At 43.3% G+C, this 14783-nt stretch overlaps 2 protein-coding genes across 2 annotated transcripts in view; one reads left to right on the top strand and one right to left on the bottom strand.

The window, feature by feature from the left end:
* Nucleotides 1-734: 734 nt before the first annotated feature.
* LOC132380375 (zinc finger protein 229-like) lies at nucleotides 735-7295 on the bottom strand. The gene is made up of 2 exons (XM_059949104.1): nucleotides 7217-7295; nucleotides 735-3367 (listed from the first exon to the last, which is right to left on the bottom strand). Exon 2 carries the CDS (start codon nucleotides 2601-2603, stop codon nucleotides 1263-1265), a length of 1341 nt encoding a protein of 446 aa, XP_059805087.1. The 5' UTR covers nucleotides 2604-3367; nucleotides 7217-7295; the 3' UTR covers nucleotides 735-1262.
* Nucleotides 7296-7561: 266 nt separating this feature from the next.
* LOC132380373 (zinc finger protein 239-like) overlaps nucleotides 7562-14783 on the top strand; it is a 91959-nt gene continuing 84737 nt past the window's right edge. The window contains exon 1 of the mRNA XM_059949101.1: nucleotides 7562-8576. The gene's annotated coding sequence lies outside the window, so the exon portion shown is untranslated. The remainder of the gene's footprint in view (nucleotides 8577-14783) is intronic.

Genomic DNA, 14783 nt, shown 5'->3' with positions numbered 1-14783 from the left:
GCTTTGAGAGGGAGAATACAACTATGGCTGTGAGGATCCCTGCTGGATAAAGAGACCTTGTGATCTTTGTTTCAGGAGGGTGAACCCTTACAGGCCCAGATGGAGCACCCAGCAAGGCTCTGAAACTTGTATCAACCAACTGGAGACTAGTCGAAGATATTTTCAACCCCTCACTTCTACAGTCAGAAGGGGCAACAATTATGCCAGTGCTCAAGAAGAGTGGTATGAGCTGCCTTAATAACTATCATCCAGTAGCACTTACATATATGGTGATGAAATGCTTTGACAGGTTGGTCATGGCTAGAATCACCAGTCATGCCCTCTGCACCAGTTCCTCAGCCACTTATTCAACCACCAAATCATCTTCTTATCCTTAATAATGCAACAGAAGCTCTCACAAGCAATATAATGTTAGCAGTCAAGATCAAACTTTTTTTCTGCCAATCAGCTTTTTTCTGTCAATTCCTACTCTGAGACTCGTTACCACATCCCCTGTTGTTTCCCTGCTCATCATTATCTGTTCTTACTCCTACCTCCGTGCAGTGAGCCAAACTCTGCCCTGTGCTGACCTGTCTCTGGTTTCTGACTCTGCTCCATTGAACATCCAACTAATTGTTTTTCATTCTGCTTTCATACTTTAGATTACAGTGGTGTATTCTATCAATCCAGCTAGAGGGCTATGTTGACTCTCTACTGTACACTCTGTTTATTATAGATTCACTAAACATCTAAGACAGAGTTTAAAATATAACTGATTTATTAGTCACAGATCCAGAATATTAAACTCGCATTAAAGGTGAACATCGGAAGAAACTCCTTCCATGCCCAATGACCAGGGTGCAGAACTGGGTCTGATGAAAAGCAGCAATAATTGCAGAGTTCGATACCAACAGTCACTTTTGAACTTAACTCTGGATTCAGCAACTGTGATGGTTAAATATCCAACATGCATCTTATTCAAACTTTTGCTCGTGTGAATTCGGTAGTTTCACAAAGTGGGATGAGTGAATGAATCCCTTCCTACATTCAGAACAGGTGAATGGTCTCTCCCCAGTGTAAACTCACTGGTGTAGCTTCAGTTCAAATGACTGAGTGAATCCCTTTTGACAAACAGGGCAGGTGAACAGCCTTTCCCCAGTATTAACTTACTGGTGTCTCTGTAGGTTGAATCCCTTCCCACAGTTTGAGCAGGTGAACAGACATTCCCCAGTGTGAATTCATTGATGTGTCTGTAGTTGAGATGACTGAGTAAATCCTTTCCCTCAGTCAAAGCTGGTAAATGGCCTCTCCCCAGAGTGCACTGACTGGTGTCTTTGTAGACTGGATGACTGAGTGAATCCCTTCCCACACACGGAACAGGTGAACGGCCGCTCCCCAGTGTGAACTCGCTTGTGTCTTTGTATGGTGGATAATTGTGTGAATCCCTTTCCACAGTCTGAGCAGGTGAAAGGCTTCTCCCCAGTGTGAATTCGCTGATGTACCTTCAGTTGAGATGACTGAGTGAATCCCTTCCCACAGTCTGAACACGTGAATGGCCTCTCCCCAGTGTGAACTGACTGGTGTGCCAGTAGTTGAGATGACTGAATAAATCCCTTCCCACAGTCTGGGCAGGTGAATGGCCTCTCCCCAGTGTGAACTCGTTGATGTCTGTGTAGGTTGGATAATTGAGTGAATCCCTTCCCACATTGTGAACAGATAAATGGTCTCTCCCCAGTGTGAACTCGCTGGTGTGCCAACAGGTCGGATGAATGAGTGAATCCTTTCCCACAGTCTGAGCAGATGAACGGCTTCTCACCAGTGTGAATTCGCTGATGTGCTTTCAGTAGAGATGACCAAGTGAATCCCTTTCCACAGTCTGAACAGGTAAAAGGCCTTTCCCCAGTGTGAACTCGCTGGTGTGTCTGTAGGCTGGACGAATGAGTGAATCCCTTCCCACAATCTGAGCAGGTGAATGGCCTCTCTCCAGTGTGAACTCTCTGGTGTCTCTGTAGGCTGGATGAGTGAGTAAATCCCTTCCCACATTCAGAGCAAGTGAATGGCCTCTCTCCAGTGTGAACCCGCTGGTGTGCCAGGAGGTCAGATGTCTGAGTGAATCCCTTCCTACAGTCTGAGCAGGTGAATGGTCTCTTCCCAGTGTGAGTTGACCGGTGTCTCTGTAGTTGGGATGACTGAGTGAATCCCTTCCCACATTCTGAGCAGGTGAATGGCTTCTCCCCGGTGTGAATTCGCTGATGTACCTTCAGTAGAAATGACCGAGTGAATCCCTTCCCACAGTCTGAACAGGTGAACAGAGTCTCGCCATTGTGAACTGACTGGTGAGCAAGTAGTTGAGATGACTGAGTGAATCCCTTCCCACAGTCTGAGCAGGTGAATGGCCTCTCCCCAGTGTGCACTCGTTGATGTACCTTCAGTTGGGACAACCGAATGAATCCCTTCCCACAGTCTGAACAGGTGAATGGCCTCTCCCCAGTGTGAACTGACTGGTGCGCCAGTAGCTGGGATGAGTGAGTGAATCCCTTCCCACACACGAAACAGGTGAATGGCCTCTCCCCAGTGTGAACTTGTTGGTGTCTCTGTACTTTGGATGACTGAGTGAATCCCATCCCACAATCAGAACAGATGAAAGGCCTCTCCTCAGTGTGATCTTGCTGGTGTGTTTGCAGGTGGGATGAGTGAGTGAATCCTTTCTCACAGTTCCCTATCAATTCTCTAGCAATTCATCGTCAGATGTCAGATATAGTGGATTCCTCACACAATCAATGCAGTTGAAGAACTGATCTCCAGTGAACAAATGCTGGTGTGTTCTCAGCACCCCAGTTCCAGTGGATTTCTCTGAATTACAACAGAAAACTTCATTTCAGGGACACAGCCCATTTCCGGCTGGGATGAGATACTTCCTCATCTCCAAGGATCAACAACTGATATATTGGTGTTACAAAGGAAATATCTGGTCACTCCTTAAGTATCTGGACAGAGGTAGCAAAACTGATGTGTGACCTCTGACATCACACTGTTACAGCAAGGATCAATTCAAATTGGGGGAAGAAGTCATCTTCTGAGCACAAATCAGGCATCTGGACTGACCATCAAATGCTCTGACAGTCTTCCTGTCTGTATCACAACAGACAACTTCAGCCGATCTTCAATCTGTGACTTGGCCCAGTTTGACTCTCTCCATTAGTATTATACACTGTTTCCTCTTAGCTGCATGGGTGTGAGGCCACACAGTAACTGAAATGCTCCCGTGCACATAGGTTTTGTTGCCGCGAACTGGATTTTTAAAAATATAATGTTAATTTAAATTGCTGCACAGTTTTCAGGCTGTGTAAAAATTTCCTGCTCAGCCCAATAGTTGGTCTGTGCCACTCTGAAAAATATAGAGAAAACAGTGGTATTATTTTAAATTCTGGTCATGTTCCACAGCGCTACAAAGAGCTCTTGATATTGCATGGCTGATCCTAGACACTAATTCCTCTGACCACTCCTCTACCCCCAGTGATTGATGGTGGGGAACTCACTAATGGCAATGTCAATGAATTTGAAGGAGAGGGCAGAAGTCTTTCTCATTGGAGTGTGGCACTTTTGTGCTTGAAATCTACAGGTTACTTGTTACCCAGGACAACTGTTTGATATGTTCATGTAACCATATAACTATATTACAATTACAGCACAGAAACAGGCCATCTCAGCCCTTCTAGTCCGTGCTGAACACTTACTCCCACCTAGTCCCACTAACCTGCACTCAGCCCATAATCCTCCATTCCTTTCCTGTCCACATACCTATCCAATTTTTTTTTTAAATGACAATATCGAACTTGCCTCTGCCACTTTTACTGGAAGGTCGTTCCACACAGTTACCACTCTCTGAGTAAAGAAGTTCCCCCTCATGTTACCCCTAAACTTTTGCCCCTTAACTCTCATGTCCTCTTGTTTGAATGGAAAAAGCCTATCCATGTCAACTCTATCTATCCCCTTCATAATTTTAAATACCTCTAACAAGTTCCCGCTCAACCTTCTATGCGCCAAAGAATAAAAGACCTAACTTGTTCAACCTTACTCTGTAACTTAGGTGCTGAAACCCAGGTAACATTCTAGTAAATCTCCTCTGTACACCCTCTATTTTGTTGACATCTTTCCTATAATTCAGTGACCAGAACTGTACACAATACTCCAAATTTGGCCTCATCAATGCCTTGTACAATTTTAACATTACATCCCAACTCCTATACTCAATGCACTGATTATTAAAGGTCAGCATACCAAAAGCTTTCTTCACCACCCTATCCACATGAGATTCCACCTTCAGGGAACTATGCACCATTATTCCTAGATAACTCTGTTCTACTGCATTCCTCAATGCCCTACCATTTACCATGTATGTCCTATTTTGATTAGTCCAACCAAAATGTAGCACCTCACACTTATCAGCATTAAACTCCATCTGCCATCTTTCAGCCCACTCTTCTAACTGGCCTAAGCTTTGGAAAACCTACTTCATTACCCACAACACCACCTATTTTAGTATCATCTGCATACTTAGTAATCCAATTTACCACCCATCATCCAGTTCATTAATGTATATGCCAAACAACATTGGACCCAGTACAGATCCCTGAGGCACACCACTAGTCACTGGCCTCCAACCTGACAAACAGTTATCCACCACCACTACTCTCTGGCATCTCCCATCCAGCCACTGTTGAATCCATTTTACTACTTCAATATTAATACCTAACGATTGAACCTTCCTAATCAACCTTCTGTGTGGAACCTTGTCAATGGCCTTACTGAAGTCCATATAGACAACATCCACTGCTTTACCCTCATCAACTTTCCTAGTAACCTCTACAAAAAATTCAGTAAGATTTGTCAAACATGACCTTCCACGCACCAGAGAATATGGTACAAAATAATAACGGGGAACAAGGAGGTGGCAGATGAACTAAATAAGTACTTTGCATCAGTCTTCAATGTGGAAGACACTAGTAATGTGCCAGATATTGTAGTGTGGAAGGAAGAGAAATGAGTTCAGTTACTATTACAAGGGAGAAGGTGCTCAAAAAGCTGTAAGACCCAAGGATGCATAAGTCACCCAGATCAGATGAACTTCACCCTAGTTTCTGAAAAAGGTTGCGCGAGAGACTGTGCATGCATTAGCAATTATATTTCAAAAATCATTGAACTCTGGCGTGGTGCCAGAGGACTACAAAATTGCAAATGTCACTCCACTCTTTAAGAAAGGAGGAAGGCAGCAGAAGCGAAACTATAGACCAGTTAGCCTGACTTCAGTAGTTGGGAAGATGTTGAAGTCAATTGTTAAGGATGAGGTTATGGAATTCTTGGTGACACAGGACAAAATAGAACAAAGTCAGCATAGTTTCCTTAAAGGAAAATCTTGCCTGACAAACCAGTTGGAATTCTTTGAGATTACAAGTAAGAAAGATAAAGGGGATGCAGTGGATGTTGTATATTCTGACTTTCAGAAGGCCTTTGACAAGGTGCCAAACAAGAGGCTGCTTACCAAGAGCCCAAGGTATTACAGGAAATTTATTAACAAGGTTAGAGCACTGGCTGATTGGTAGGAGGCAGTGAGTGGGAATAAAAGGATCTTTGTCTGGTTGGCTGCCAGTGAATAGTGGTGTTCCACGGGGTAGGTGTTGAGACCGCTTTTTATGATGTATATCAATGATTTAGATGATGGAATAGATGGCTTTGTTGCCAAGTTTGCAGATGATATGAAGATTGGTGGGGGGGGTGGAGCTAGTGTTGAGGAAACAGGAAGGCTGCAGAAAGACAAGACAGATTAAAAGAATGGGCAAGAATATGGCAAATAAATTACAATGTTGGAAAGTGCTTGGTCATGTACTTTGGTAGTAGAAATAAATGTGCAAACTATTTTCTAAACGGGGAGAAAATCCAAAAATCTGAGATGCAAAGGGACTTGGAATTTCTTATGCAGAACACCCTAAAGGTTAACTTGCAGGTTGAGTCAGTGGTGGGGAAAGCAAATCCAATGTAGCATTCATTTCAAGAGGTCTAGAATATAAGAGCAGGGATGTGATTCTGAGGCTTTATAAGACACTGGTGAGACCTCACATTGAGTATTGTGAACAGTTTGGGCTCCTTATCTAAGAAAAGACATGCTGGCATTGGAGAAGGTCCAGAGGCAATTCAAAAGGATGATTCCAGAAATGAAAAGGTTATCATAAGAGAAATGTTTGATGGCTCTTGGTCTGTACTCATTGGAATTTAGAAAAGAAGATTGAGGGTGGGATCTCAATGAAACCTTTTGAATGTTGAAAGCCCTAGACAAAGTAGATGTGAAAAGGATGTTTTCCCATGGTGGGAGAGTCTAGGACAAGAGGCCACAGCCTTGGGACAGAGGCACATCTATTTAAAACTGATGCAGAGAAATTTATTTAGCCAGAGGGTGATGAATTTGTGCAATTTGTTACCACAGGCAGCTGTGAAGGCCAGGTCGTTGGGTGTCTTTAAGGCAGAGATTGAAATGTTCTTGATTGGACATGGCATCAAAGGTTACGGGGAAAAGGCCGGGGAATGGGGTTGATGAAGGCCATGACTGAATGGCAGAGCAGACCCGATGTGCCAATTGGCTTAATTCTGCTCTTGTGTCTTATGGTCTAAGACACTTTCTCATTAGTAGAAAGGTCCTGAACAAGAGGAGATAGAACAGAGTGATTTTCTTAAGAATTAAAGATGATGGAAGGATTTTGTTCTTCTTTTCCATCCAGCACTAAGCGACATTTTCATCAACTGGAAGGTACTCTTCATCCGAGATGAACTCGGAACTATATTTTTGGATTAAGATAGCTGGAGCACGACAGCATCTGGGAGATTCATACGCCCCAATTCCCCCCCCCCCCCCCGTCTGCGCTTCCAAAACATGCCCTGTGGACCAGTGGGGCAAATGATGAAAATGTCACCCATGGCTGCCTCTTTACCCAGAAACCCCTGCGATTCAGAGAACTGCGGACCACGGTCCCAACGAAGCGCATGCGCCACAGAAATGGCGGCAGTACATTCGCTCATCAGCAGAAAGCTCCCCGGGGCCCAGATACAAATCATGGGGCTGACAGAGGGAATAGATCAATACTATCCGGTTTTGCGAGCCCACGGTGTGTTCGGGCTCACAGTAATTGTCTCTCTGTCGAGTTGCGAACGCGGGTACTGATGAAACGCCCACCTAGAGACCTACCTGTAATCGGTTCTCCCCAGCCTTTTGCCCATGGAACGCATGCGCGATGTTAGGAACGATCTGCGACCCTTACGCCTGCGCATTTGATCTAAGAAATATTTAACTTGGTTAGGACTTTATTCCTTGGAACGTAGAATATTGAGGGGAGATTTGATGGAGGTGTATAGATAGGGTAAGTGCAAGCAGGCTTTTTCTGGTGAGATTGGGTGAGGCTACAGAGGTCATGGGTTAACAGTGAAAGGTGAAATGTTAACCCCCCCCCCCCCACACACACACGCACACTTTCAGTTTGATGAGCCTTAAAATTGGTCATTCTAGTAGTTGGTCAGATTGGCTGTTAGAACTCATCATATTTGTAGTATTGGTTTGTATAACTGCTTCATATGGGTCCCTGCACAAAAAGGTGTTGATGGGAATGAGCAGAAGCTAAGAGGTTTACAGGGTTTAGAATTGGGGACTTATGGCAAGGTTTGTGGGATAATGGGCATAAGGGGAGACAGCTTTATAAAATACATAAAGCTGCAGGGGTTATGAGAGAAGGGTAAAACAAGAAGGGAAGGAATTATATTGACACGACCTAGAATTGGGCATACTATGCTTAATATTCCTTATGTATTGTTGGAAAACATTATTTTGGATTGAGTAGGTTTGTCATCATTATGAAACAGTTGAGCATATACTGTTACAGTGTGAAGCATACTAGTTGGAAAAAAATCAAATGCAGGCTTCATTACAATCGTTGGGGTTGATAGTTTTCTTTTTAAAACTTAAGTGACAGGAGTGATGTTAATTTAATTTACAGTGTTGTCTTAAATTACTTTAGGACTTTTGGGGTACAGTAATTTAACTTTAATTTGGAAAAAAGTAGTCACACAGGTTTTAGTTCCCAAATCTTTATGCCACACACTAAACCAGTTGGTGGTGGTAATGCACCTTTAAGTTGGACTGCCAACCACTATTAAAAGTCAATAAGAACTTATTCAATCAGAGGGTGGGGAGAATGTGGAACAGTCAGCAGGAGTGGTGGATGCAAGCTCAATCACAATGTTTTAAGAGAAGTTTGGATAGGTGCATAGTTGGTAGGGATATGAATGGCTACGGTCCATGTGCAGATTGATGGGTCTATTCATTTTAAATGGCTTGGCACAGACTAGATATTCCTCTTTCTGTGCTGTACTTTTCTATGACTCTAGCAGCCACTTTGTGTGTCAAATGTCAAAGTCCAACCCATTTAAAAATAGAGATATAAAACACAAGCGATATGACAGATGCTGGAAATATAGAGCAACAGACACAAAGTGCTGGAGGAACTCAGGAGGTCAGGCAGCATCTAACCAGAGGAACAAACAGACTGGAAAAGGTATGTGAACCCTTATATTTAATAACTGGTAGAACCTCCTTTAGCAGCAATATTCTCCATCAAACATTTCCTGTAGTTGCTGATCAGATGACCTGTTATTTTGAAGTTGTATAAGACTTTGGAGTATTGTGTGCAGTTTTAGTCACCTACCTACTGGAAAGATGTAAACAAGTTTTGAAGAGTGCAGAGAAAATTTACAAGGGTGTTGCTGGGTCTGGTGGACCTGAGTTAAAAGGAAAGATTGAATAGGTTGGGATTGTATTCTTTAGAATGTGGAAGATTGTGAGAAGATTCGATAGAAGCATACAAAATTATGAGTATAGATAGAGTAAATGCAAGCATTCCACTCCCTCATATTCATAGGACATAGGGGAAGAATGAGGCTATTCAGCTCATTGAGTCTGCTCTACCATTCCATCATGGCTGATCCCAGATCCCACTCAACCCTATACACCTGTTTTCTAGCCATATCCTCGATGCCCTGATCAACTTCCGCTTTCCAGGAATGCTAACATTGCATTTCTCTTCCTCAACACAGACTCAACGTGCAAAATTAACCTTTAGTAAATTCTGCACAAGGACTACCAAGTACCTTTGCATCTCACTTGTATTTTCTTTCCATTTAGAAAACAGTCAACCCTTTCATTTCTTCTACCACATGGCCATACACACTTCCCAACACTGTATTCCATCTGCCATTTATTTGTCCATTCTCTAAATCTATCTAAGTCCTTCTGTAGCCTCTACTTCTTCAAAACTACCTGCTCATCCACCTATCTTCATATTGTCAACAAACCTTTCAACAAAACCATCAATTCCAACATCCAAATAAATTGACAAATAACATAAAAAGAATAGAGCCCAACACAGACCCCTGTGGAACACCACTATCATCAGCAGCCAGCCAGAAAAGGCTCCCTTTATTCACACTCTCTGCCCCCTGTCAATCAGCCACTGCTTTATCTATGTTAGAATCTTTACTGTAATACCATGGGCTTGTAGCACCTTATTAAAGGCCTTCCAAATATCTAAGTACACAACATCAACTGATTCTCCTTTGTCTATCCTGCCTATTATTTCCTCAAAGAATTCCAACAGATTTGTCAGGCAAGATTTTCCCTTGAGGAAATCATGCTGACTACATCCTATTTTATCATGCACCTCCAAGTACCCTGAGACCTCATCCTTTAATAATCACCTTCAACATCTTCCCAACCATTGAGGTCAGATTTACTGGCCTATAGTTTCCTTTCTGCCTCTCTCTCTTCTTGAACAGTGAAGAGATATTTGCAATTCCCAGTCTTCCAGAATAAGTCCAGAACCTAGTGATTGTGAAAGATCATTTCTAGTGCCTCCATGATCTCTTCAGCCACCTCTTTCAGAACCCTTGGGTGTACATCACCTAGTCTAGATGACCTATCTACCTTCAGACCATTCAGTTTCCCAAGAATCTCCTTTCAAGTTTTGGTAACTTCACACAGTTCATTCCCTCTGACATCACACTGCTAGTGTTTTCCACAGAGAAGACTGATGCAAAATGCTTATTCAGTTCGTCCACTATTTTGTTGCTCCCCCATTGCTACCTCTGCAGCATTGGTTTCCAGCAATCTTGTCCACTCTTGCCTCTCTTTTACACTTTATGAATCTGAAGAAATTTTTGATATCTTCTAATATTATTGACAGGCTTACGCTCATATTCCATCTTTACCTTCTAAATTGCTTTTTCAAATAGCCTTAAGTTGGTTTTTAAAAGCTTCCCAAGCCTCAAACTTCCCACTAATTCTTGCAATATTAAATGCCCTCTCTTTACCTTTTACATTGGCTTTGACTTCTTTTATTAGCCACAGTTGTGTCATCTTCCCTTTAGAACACTTCCTCCACTTTTGGATGTATATATCCTGTGCCTTCCAAATTGCTTCCAGAAATTCCAATCATTGCTGCTCTGCCATCATCCCTGCCAGTGTTCTTTTCCAATCAATAATGGCTAACTACTCTCACATGCATCTGTAATTCCTTTTACCAGACTGTAATACTGATACATCTGACTTAGCTTCTCCTTTTCAAATTTCAGGATGAATTTGATCATATTATGGTAACTTTCCCCTAAGGGTTCTTTTAACCATATAACCATATAACAATCACAGCACGGAAACAGGCCATCTTGGCCCTCCTAGTCTGTGCCGAACCCTTAATCTCACCTAGTCCCACCTACCCGCACTCAGCCCATAACCCTCCACTCCTTTCCTGTCCATATACCTATCCAATTTTACCTTAAATGACACAACTGAACTGGCCTCTACTACTTCTACAGGAAGCTCATTCCACACAGCTATCACTCTTTGAGTAAAGAAATAGCCCCTCGTGTTTCCCTTAAACTTCTGCCCCCTAACTCTCAAATCATGTCCTCTAGTTTGAATCTCCCCTACTCTCAATGGAAACAGCCTGTTCTCGTCAACTCTATCTATCCCTCTCAAAATTTTAAATACCTCGATCAAATCCCCCCTCAACCTTCTACGCTCCAATGAATAGAGACCTAACTTGTTCAACCTTTCTCTGTAACTTAATTGCTGAAACCCAGGTAACATCCTAGTAAATCGTCTCTGCACTCTCTCTAATTTATTGATATCTTTCCTATAATTCAGTGACCAGAACTGCACACAATATTCCAAATTTGGCCTTACCAATGCCTTGTACAACTTTAGCATTACATCCCAACTTCTGTACTCAATGCTTTGATTTATAAAGGCCAGCGTTCCAAAAGCCCTCCTCACCACCCTATCTACATGAGACTCCACTTTCAGGGAACTATGCACAGTTATTCCTAGATCTCTCTGTTCCTCTGCATTCCTCAATGCCCTACCATTTACTCTGTATGTTCTATTTGGATTATTCCTGCCAAAATATAGAACCTCACACTTCTCAGCATTAAACTCCATCTGCCAACGTTCAGCCCATTCTTCTAACTGGCATAAATCTCCCTGCAAGCTTTGAAAATCCACCTCATTATCCACAACACCTCCTACCTTAGTATCATCGGCATACTTACTAATCCAATTTACCACCCCATCATCCAGATCATTTATGTATATTACAAACAACATTGGGCCCAAAACAGATCCCTGAGGCACCCCGCTGGTCACCGGCCTCCATCCCGATAAACGATTATCCACCACTACTCTCTGGCATCTCCCATCTAGCCACTGTTGAATCCATTTTATTACTCCAGCATTAATACCTAATGACTGAACCTTCTTAACTAACCTTCCATGTGGAACTTTGTCAAAGGCTTTGCTGAAGTCCATATAGACTACATCCACTGCCTTACCCTCGTCAACATTCCTCGTAACTTCTTCAAAAAATTCAATAGGGTTTGTCAAACATGACCTTCCACGCACAAATCCATGCTGGCTACTTCTAATCAGATCCCGTCTATCCAGATAATTATAAATACTATCTCTAAGAATACTTTCCATTAATTTATCCACCACTGATGTCAAACTGACAGGTCTATAATTGCTAGGCTTCCTTCTAGAACCCTTTTTAAACAATGGAACCACATGAGCAATATGCCAATCCTCCGGCACAATCCCCGTTTCTAATGACATATTAAAGATCTCCGTCAGAGCTCCTGCTATTTCTACACAAACTTCCCTCAAGGTCCTGGGGAATATCCTGTCAGGACCCGGAGATTTATCCACTTTTAAATTTCTTAAAAGCGCCAGTACCTCCACCTCTTTAATTGTCATAGGTTCCATAACTTCCTTACTTGTTTCCCACACCTTAGACAATTCAATATCCTTCTCCTTAGTGAATACCGAAGAGAAGAAATCATTCAAAATCTCTCCCATCTCCTTCGGTTCCACACATAGCTGACCACTCTGATTCTCTAAGGGGCCAATTTTATCCCTCACTATCCTCTTGCTTTTAATATAACTGTAGAAACCTTTCGGATTTACTTTCACCTTATTTGCCAAACCAACCTTGTATCTTCTTTTAGCTTTTCTAATCTCTTTCTTAAGATTCCTTTTACATTCTTTATATTCCTCGAGCTATTCCTTTACTCCATGCTGCCTATATCTATTGTAGACATCCCTCTTTTTCTGAACCAAATTTCTAATATCCCTTGAAAACCATGGTGCTCTCAAACCTTTAACCTTTCCTTTCACCCTAACAGGAACATAAAGATTCTGTACCCTCATAATTTCACCCTTAAATGACCTCCATTTCTCTATTACATCCTTCCCATAAAACAACTTGACCCAATCCACTCTCTCTAAATCCTTCGCATCCCCTCAAAGTTAGCCTTTCTCCAATCAAAAATCTCAACTCTAGGTCCAGTCCTGTCCTTCTCCATAATTATATTGAAGCTAATGCTATTGTGATCACTGGACCCGAAGTGCTCCCCAACACATACATCTGTCAGCTGACCTATCGCATTCCCTAACAGGAGATCCAACACTGCCCCATCTCTAGTTGGTACTTCTATGTATTGTTGCAAAAAACTATCCTGCACACATTTCACAAACTCTAAACCATCCAGCCCTTTTACAGAATGAGCTTCCCAGTCTACGTGTGGAAAATTAAAATCTCCCACAATCACCACCTTGTGTTTACTACAAATATCTGCTATCTCCTTACACATTTGCTCTTCCAACTCACGCGCCCCATTAGGTGGCCTATAATATACTCCTATCAGTGTTACTGCACCTTTCCCGTTCTTCAATTCCACCCAAATGGTCTCCCTAGAGGAGCTCTCTAATCTATCCTTCCAAAGCACCGCCATAAGATTTTCTCGGACAAGCAATGCAACACCTCCTCCTCTGGCCCCTCCTACTCTACCTGAAGCAACTAAATCCAGGAATATTTAGTTGCCAATCACACCCTTCCTGCAACCATGTTTCACTAATAGCTACAACATCATAATTCCAGGTATCAATCCACGCTTTAAGCTCATCCACCTTTCTTACAATGCTCCTAGCATTAAAATAGATACATTTAAGATACTCTCCATCTCCTCCTCTCTTTCCATCCCTAACAATGCATTCAAATTTATTATCCTTTTCTTTCTTCTCCCCTACATCTTCGGGCTGAGCGCATCCCTTCTCCATCAGCTGCCTTTCCTCCCTCACACACTATTTACTTGCTCCACTGGTGAACTAACCTCCTCTCCCATAGTCTCCTCAAATAGTCTCCCGCCCCCCCCATCTTACTAGTTTAAAGTCCGCCCTGTAGCCCTAGCAAACCTCCCCGCTAGGATATTGGTCCCCCCACGATTCAAGTGTAATCCGTCCTTGAACAGGTCACTCCTGCCCCAGAAGAGGTCCCAATGATCCAGAAACTTGAATCCCTGCCCCCTGCTCCAATCCCACAGCCACGCATTCATCCTCCACCTAATTCTATTCCTACTCTCACTGTCGCGTGGCACAGGCAGTAATCCCGAGATTACTACCTTTGCGGTCCTTCTTCTTAACTGCCTTCCTAACTCCCTATACTCTCGTTTTAGGACCTCTTCCCCTTTCCTTCCTATGTCATTGGTACCTACATGTACCACGACCTCTGGCTCTTCACCCTCCCACTTCAGGATATCTTGGACGCGATCAGAAACGTCCCGAACCCTGGCACCAGGGAGGCAAATTACCATCCGGGACTCCCGGTCACCTCCACAGAAACGCCTGTCTGAGCCCCTGACTATTGAGTCCCCTATTACTATGGACCTCTTTCTTCTAACCCTACCCTTCTGAGCTACAGGGCCGTCCTCTGTGCCTGAGGCTCGGCCACTGTCACTCCCACCAGGTAGGCTGTCCCCCCCAACAGTACTCAAACATGAGTACTTATTGTCAAGGGGTACAGCCACTGGGGTACTCTCTAGTACCTGCCTCTTCCCCTTCCTGACTGTAACCCACCTATCTGCCTCCCGTGGTCCCGGAGTGACCACCTGCCTGTAACTCCTCTCTATCACCTCCTCACTCTCCCTGACCAGGCGAAGGTCATCGAGCTGCAGCTCCAGTTCCCTAACTCGGTTCCTCAGGAGCTGCAGTTCGGCGCACCTGGTGCAGATGTGGACGTCCGGGAGGCTCGGAGACTCCAGGATCTCCCACATCCGACACCAAGAACAACAAGCTGCCCTCACACTCATACCTCCCAAATAACTGAAAATACAAGAACTAAAAGATAAGCCTACTGTGCCCTCTTCCGCCTAAGCCCTCT

The sequence above is a fragment of the Hypanus sabinus genome, chromosome 24 (assembly GCF_030144855.1).
Source record: "Hypanus sabinus isolate sHypSab1 chromosome 24, sHypSab1.hap1, whole genome shotgun sequence".
NCBI classification, from domain to species: Eukaryota; Metazoa; Chordata; class Chondrichthyes; order Myliobatiformes; family Dasyatidae; genus Hypanus; species Hypanus sabinus.
Note: the sequence above shows the minus strand (reverse complement) of the source record. Positions and strands in the feature narration are given on the sequence as shown.